This window comes from Sinocyclocheilus rhinocerous, unplaced genomic scaffold, assembly GCF_001515625.1.
Source record: "Sinocyclocheilus rhinocerous isolate Xijiao unplaced genomic scaffold, SAMN03320098_v1.1 scaffold35, whole genome shotgun sequence".
In the NCBI taxonomy this organism is placed as follows: Eukaryota; Metazoa; Chordata; class Actinopteri; order Cypriniformes; family Cyprinidae; genus Sinocyclocheilus; species Sinocyclocheilus rhinocerous.
Window position 1 is genome coordinate 695,990 of NW_015661991.1, and position 7,529 is coordinate 703,518.

A 7,529-nucleotide genomic window follows, 5' to 3' on the forward strand; every position below is an offset into this window, starting at 1 on the left:
AATCAATGGAGGAGGGGCGGGACAAATACTACACCGACCAATCATCCTACTTGTACAGCAATTGAACAACAATAGAGAAGTTTATATTACTGGTTACTGCATTTTTATATTCAGTAATATTCTTCAAAATGAGATACTAGTAAGACGTTACTGCCGTGGATATTCCTAATCATAGCAACCAAAGCCTCTCAGCTGGAAAAATGCTGTGCCACCAAAGCGTTGTCAAGCGCCACCAGCTTGCCGTTTTCAGAAGAGCGCCTGACATTTTTTCAGCTGGCTAAAAACGATGGACACACGTTATTGAATATTTATTGATAGGCATATGGCCTATTAGTCTTTTTTGCATTTATGCAATATGCTGGAGCCAAACCTGAGAAAGTAGACCAGAATATTCCACTGCATTCCTGGACACACAATTTGCATAGCTGTAATTCATAGGCGGGGATTATGCTAATTGTGAATGAGCATGCGCGAGCGCTCTGTTTACGAATGATTGGAATGCATTAACATACGCATGTTTAACTATCAAATCGGAAGTTTACGAAGCGTTTGTTTCCTAATCAGTTTTCGGGAATGTCCGTTTTAAGCGCAAATTGCTCAGAATTTACTCCTATATTTACTAGGGCTGTGTATCACCAGCAAAGTCGCAATAAGATACGTATCACTATACAGAGGCCACGATACATACGTATCACGATACGGGACTGCACTGAATTTCACCTCAGAAGAATTTAGTAAAACAGCTGTTTATAAAACACTGCATGCTATAGGGCTGTCGCTAACTTTTGGCAGAGCAGGCTGTTGACCTCTGCATTATGAAGGGGCTCCATAACTGTACACAGTACAGTATCGGTAATGGCATATGTTTCATGTTTACATTGTGCACTCCCCAAATGATAAGAGTTCTAAACTAATGCGCTGTCTTCACTGTACCTCACGTGCACACATTTAGTCACTAGATAACGCTGCGTGCGCACAGACATTCTTTTTCGCGCTCAGACAAACTTTTTAGTGCTGCCCCACAATTTTATCAATAAAATAGCTTAATCGCTGAAGAGCTACATTATATTTCTCAACAAGGAGCTGGTAACATCATAGTTTCTAAAGCAATTAAATCCACAGCTTCACTGTTAATGGAGAAACACGACAAAGCGGTGGTAATTCATACATACACATAAATTCACTCTCTCTCTCATAAATGAACACTTGATAAATTACACTTTTCTGATAATAGGATATTGAAGTGGAGATCGCTAAACTGCAAGCTAACTGGTGTTTTCAGAAAGCCGGTGCGTTTATCCACAGTGGAGAAAGCGCACATGCACATGGTTGCCAGGTTGACAAAAACAAATAAGACACTTAGTAGATATTTCTTAATTGTGCAAGTGTGAAGCTCTTTTTCAGAGATTACGTCCCTTTATATCAGGTTGTGTTCCTCTGCGGCCAGATTAAACCTTGTTGTAGCCTATGTATTATGCTCTATTCATTATATTTTAGAAACCTTGTACTTTTCTACTCCGTTTTAAACTGTGTTCTTGTATTCCAATTAAACGCGGTCCACTGCAGCGCACGTGCCACAATATCCCTGTATCGATACTCGTTAGGGCTGTCAAAGTGACTGAAAAACTAAATCCGAATTTTCTACTTAAATATTATCAAAATATGAATTATATTCGAATTTAAAAGGCATAGTTTCAGTTAGGAGGAAAAAAAACTTTTGGCTTCTCTCCTGAGGCCACAAGAGGGCGCATCGGGCAAAATATTATGCATGTTTCTTCAAAGCGTAATAAAAAAACACGACTATCTTTGAAAAAAGTGCATGTTTAAAATAATGTTTATAAACCATATATAATTAACATTTTACATGGCTTTCTAAACATGCCGCGCTCTTGTGTGAGTGCAACGCTGATAATGTCCCTCTAGAAAATGTGATAAATATGCGTTCTGTGTGAACGGCTTGGTTTAAGTTTTGATGTAAACAACATCATCTCCACACTGATGCTCTTGTTTTCCGCAATATATTGAATAAACAATGTAGCAGCGCCGCATCTAGTGGGTTCAACTGGATAGGCTAACAAAAGCATTAAAATGCAATGACGCTTACATCGTCGTCGCATTTCGTGTGCCACTAGTAAGGCTGCCTATGTGGAAATGTGGATTTTTTTTTTTTTTATTCGACGAATATTCGAAATTCGAAATTTTTTTTTTTGACAGCTCATACTCGTATCGTCAAATCTCTGTGACGATACATCGTCGTATCGAACACAGCACTAATATTTACGAATGTTTCTTGAATGAGGCCCATTGACTTTGACAACAGAACTTGAAGTGTTAAAATGCAAAATTCTGGGATTTAACCACTCTATTATGAAAACATATTGGCTATAATGGAAATGTAATGAAAAGGTTCATCTTGGTGCCTGTTCCTGTAGGTGGTGCCCTTGTTTCTAACGACCGCTTTGGAGCGTTTGACGCGTGAAGTGAAGACCAGCGAGTTGAGGACCATGTGTCTGCAGGTGGCCATCGCTGCGCTCTATTACAGTCCTCCTCTGCTCCTCAACACACTAGAGAATCTGCGCTTCCCCAACAACACTGAACCCATCACCAACCACTTCATCTCCCAATGGCTCAAAGACATCGACTGCTTCCTCGGGTACACACTGACATCTAAAGAGCTCAAACATTTCTCAGGACAAAAGTTCTGGTCATTGTAACATGCGATTTGTATTGTTTGCAGGCTCCACGATCGAAAGATGTGCGTGTTGGGACTGTGCGCTCTAATGGATCTTGATCAGAGGCCACAGGCTGTCAATCAGGTCGCAGGTCAGCTCCTCCCTGCAGCCATTCTCCTGTTCAACGGCCTGAAGAGGGCCTATGCCTGCAGGGCTGAACATGAAAATGACGAGGATGAGGATGGAGAGGATGGAGAGGAGGAAGAGGAGAATGGTAAATGAGCTTTACCAGATCTTCAGTCTGTTATCTATGTACAGGGTGTCCGCGGGTCCTTAAAAAGTCTTAAAATGTCTTAAATTCGGATTCGATGGGTCTTAATTATTTTTGGTCTCATTACCGCTAAAATATCTTCAGTCTGACGGACCTAATGACTTTACAATCATTGGACAGACCGAAGATTTTTTCTTCCCCACGGTAAGTTACTGCATCATCAGAGAGAATTGCAGTAAGTTAGTAGAATACAGAATACAAGCTCGCGCTGAGTCTCACTCTGTTTGTCTCTGACGCAAAAAAAACAAACTTTCAAAACACCTACAGAGTGTGTGCGCATTTAGAGTGCGCTCTGCCTGATCACTGCATGATTCAGTCTATTAAAAGGTCTTAAAGTCTTAAATTTAACTTGTTCAAGTCTGCAGAAACCCTACAATACATTTTGTTTGAAAGCAGCTATATAGTAATAGACTGGAAAATCGGTTAATTTTGAAATGCATCAAATATGAAATTAAATCCAATTTGGAGTTGGATCAAATAAAGAGCCCAGCTTGTATTTCTTCCAGTTAATTTATTACATTATAAATGGAATGTCGAATTGAGTGAATTGGTATATTTGATTAAATTGCTTTATTTCCTGCTGTTGTTTCAAAGTAATGAACTGTAATTTTGACATGTGACTCACTGTGTATCCATGCAGCTGAGTTAGGCAGTGATGAAGACGACATAGATGATGAAGGCCAGGATTACCTTGAAATGCTAGCTAAACAAGCAGGAGAGGACGGTGACGATGAAGACTGGGAGGAAGATGACGCAGAGGAGACCGCTCTTGAGAGTTACACGACCTTAGTTGACGACGAGGACAACCTTGTTGATGAATACCAGATCTTCAAAGCCATAATACAGAGTATGGCTTTCACCTATAGTACGAATTAAATGAGCGACTTTAAAAGAGTGTTTTACTGAGAGACTGCTCTCTTTCCTCTAGATGTCCAGGCCCGTGACCCAGCATGGTACCAGGCGCTCACACAGTGTCTCGATGAGGAACAAAGAAAACAACTTCAGGATATTGCAACACTCGCAGATCAGCGACAAGCAGCACATGGTGAGGAAAAGGAAAAGCTGGTCGAGTAATTGATTGCGCAGCACTTACTTTTCCCCCTTGACGTACTACCAATATTTAATTTTGTATATTTCTGGCAGACATTGGACCCAAAACTTACTTTATGCTAGTCTGTGAAAAGCTGGAAACACTTAGGCTATGTACACATGAATCTAGATATAATTGAAGGTGTTTTTGATTCAAACTCTTAGTCCACACTACCATTTTCCAAAAGTTACTAGTCCACACTGACATCACTTTTCATCACTAGGTCACACTTAAAATCAGCATTCAGTACATTGTCTAGGGACAGCAGTAGGGTTGGGCCTAAAAGGGTTATTAATATGTAGGTCATTGAAATCGCTTTTGAATGCGCGTAACTTTCGAGATTGGCGAGCACACATAACTTACTGTGTATACTACGAAGCGCCAGTACTTGCTTAGATGTTGGTCAGTGGTGCTCAGGATCTGCAAGTCATTCGCCATCGTCCTCTGTCATCTCTCCTTACTCTCTTCATGTGGCAAGTGGAGATTTTATTTACTGTAATGTAACAAGCTACCGCTAGCAAGCGGCTAACCATGTCCCTTTAGTGGCTTCTTGGAAAGAGTTATCTGTTTTCCGTGGCTTTCTGAATATGGATTTACGTTTCAGGCACACCCCAACCCTCTTGGGGATGTCATCGTCCATCGCAGTGTTTCACTGTGGTCATAGTCCGATGCCAATTTGGCCCAACTCTAGACAGCAGTTGCGAGTAAATATTGTCATCTTTGCTGGAGTGTAAGATGAAGGTTGTACAAAATAACATTGATTTCAAGCAACATTAATAACATGGATAGACGCAACAATGCCATTGTACAATATGCATAAAAATGCATCACGACTAAATGAAGTTTAGCGTAGTTGTTCTGTTTTTTTGGGATACCTGTTTTCACCATCTACACTACAACGCAAAAACGGGTTTTAAATTTATTTATTTTTAATTCATAAAATTGTTTTTGCTATTCAAAAATGCATTTCGTTGTGGTCAAAAGACCAACATTAAGAGAAAAACAAAGATGCATTTTCAAATTTATCCAGATTAATGTAAGTGCTGCCTTAATATGCTGCCAAAATGTTACCCAATTGTTCAGCCTGCTGATTTCTTTTATCCCACTTCTGGTTTTCTTTCCTATTGATTTTTAGAATCAAAGATGATTGAGAAGCATGGAGGATACAAGTTTGCAGATCCGGTGGTGCCATCCAATCATATTGTACATAACTAACCAAGGCACTTGATTTTTAAGTTGCCTGGTCAAACAACCGGAGGCATTTGTAAGGTGTCAGCGTGTATTCAAATGTAGCATATTGGATACTTGTCATAGCACTATGTGATGCCTGATCTCTGTAAATTAATGACTAGCACTTTCATATTGTTCAGGTCTCTTAGCCTTCTGTATCAGACTGCAAATTTTTTAACTCAGTTGAAAACTATTTAAGAATTGGAACATTGTTACCTGGATGGTGACTTCTCCTATAATGGTTGGTGTTCAGAGGGCTTCAATAATAGTGTGTGGCAATCATTTGCTGCTTGTAATGATAATGTTTTAGGCTCCAAAAGAAGTGCACTTGGTGTTCAATCTGGATAAAGATGTTGTTACAAGCACTGTAAGTCATTGGAGCATGATTTGAGGAGGTCTCAAGCATTTGGTTGATGTATGGATGAACCATCAGTATACACAACATTAAAAAAAACAAACAGCTTTAAATCTGATATATTTTTTGACCGATTCGCCTTTTCCGGTAATTTGTTATTGGAGTTTCTCCATTATCCCAAAAGCATTGTTAACCAACTATGGTTTCAGTTTGTCATTGCTAACATAGTTCAACGATTCTGTTTTTCGAATCCATAGTTCCAACGAACATTCATTTGCAAAGTTGTGTGGTTGGAACTGCAGCTCCCGAACTGTGGTTTGAAGTAGTTTCTTATTAGCGTGATGTGGACTTGCATTGATCATGCTCTTGGGCACAATAAGCAAGCTAACATGCAGTATGTTCCAATCGCTTTCATTTCTTTTAAATATATATATATATATATATATATATATTTATATATATATATTTTAGTGTGTAAACAATCAGCGCCATGTTTGAAGAGTGAGTAAATTTGTAACATCAAATAAAACAACACGACAGGGTTCAAAAACAGTGAAGTAGTCCTCTGATGCCACGTTTTTAAGACCAGCTGAGAAAGCTGCTGACTGAATGAACCATGTACGGCAATTACATACTGCATGTTAACGCAATTAAAAAATGAACAGCATTCTACTTGTGCAATTGACATTAATCTGAAAAAGTAATTGACACAGGTCTGACAATAATAGCAATCGCTAATCGATTGATTAGCAAAGGTTATTACTCCACCACGTGTGTGAAATGTCATTTACAACCGTCATATACCAACATGGTTCCACTGATGGAGATTTGGCCATTTTACTATGGAAACGCACCCCCGGATGATTGCCTACTAGTTTTGTAGTCTTGCAATACTATTAGGTAAAAAAAAAATGAAGCAGAGAATATAGCTGCAAGGAGCAATATTGTGGCCAAGTACGTCAATGCGATGCACATTGTAAAGCAGAGTACTTTTTTTTTTTTTTTTTTTTTTTTTTTTTTTTCCATAAGCTTAAAATAAATACTTATTTGTTTTATAGTGGAATATTACAATAGCAATAATATTTATTAATTTGTTTTTATTCACAAATTTTTGTTATATAATAATAATAATTAATAATTATGAATAATATAATATTATTATAGTTATTATTATTAATTTACAGCTATACTAGAGCTATAAAGAGTCCCGTAAGGCATGGTCTTGGCCATACCACTTAGCCTAACTTTCTTGAAAATACTAAAGAAAAATTTGTTAGGTTTTTGACTTTGTCTGAATCTGAGCCAGGAGTTTTCAAACTGTTGGGCATTTTGGACGTCTCCGTATTTTACAACTGTACAAATTGTCCTGTAGGTGGCGCTGTCACCTAACTGCATATGTTGACCTAGGAACACACCTGAGTCAGATGTGTTCCTAGGTCAACATATTTTGTTGACCCTGGAACAATATTTTAATCCAAATAATTAGTCTTGACCATATCCCTACACCTAAACCTAACCTTAACCATGAGTAATCCCTAAAATCAGGGAATGATAGATGAATGACACTGATGTACAAGCACCAAACACTGATTGTAAGCCTAAACTTCACAAAAACTATAAACTGGTTCTTCAAATCTGATTGGTTAAGTATATTATTGCCCAGCTCGAATCTGCTAAATGTGATTATAAGGCATGGAGATATTAAGAGATTAACATCACAATTTTCTGTAGAGCTGCTTTGAAATAATGTGTTTTGTGAAAAGCTCTATATGAAAAAATGTAACTGGACTCCGGAAAAAAATGACAGCCAGGTGTTTGGGGCACGGTTACAACTAAACTCTTGTAGGAAAG

General features: G+C 38.4%; 1 protein-coding gene across 1 annotated transcript in view; it reads left to right on the forward strand.

Moving 5' to 3' along the window:
- The window catches only part of ipo7 (importin 7), a 34,888-nt gene extending 29,580 nt beyond the window's left edge, over positions 1-5,308 (forward strand). The window contains exons 21-25 of the mRNA XM_016536842.1: positions 2,433-2,653; positions 2,738-2,946; positions 3,644-3,850; positions 3,932-4,048; positions 5,229-5,308. Of these exons, the coding sequence (XP_016392328.1) occupies positions 2,433-2,653; positions 2,738-2,946; positions 3,644-3,850; positions 3,932-4,048; positions 5,229-5,308 (834 nt within the window). The remainder of the gene's footprint in view (positions 1-2,432; positions 2,654-2,737; positions 2,947-3,643; positions 3,851-3,931; positions 4,049-5,228) is intronic.
- The last annotated feature ends 2,221 nt before the right edge of the window (positions 5,309-7,529 follow it).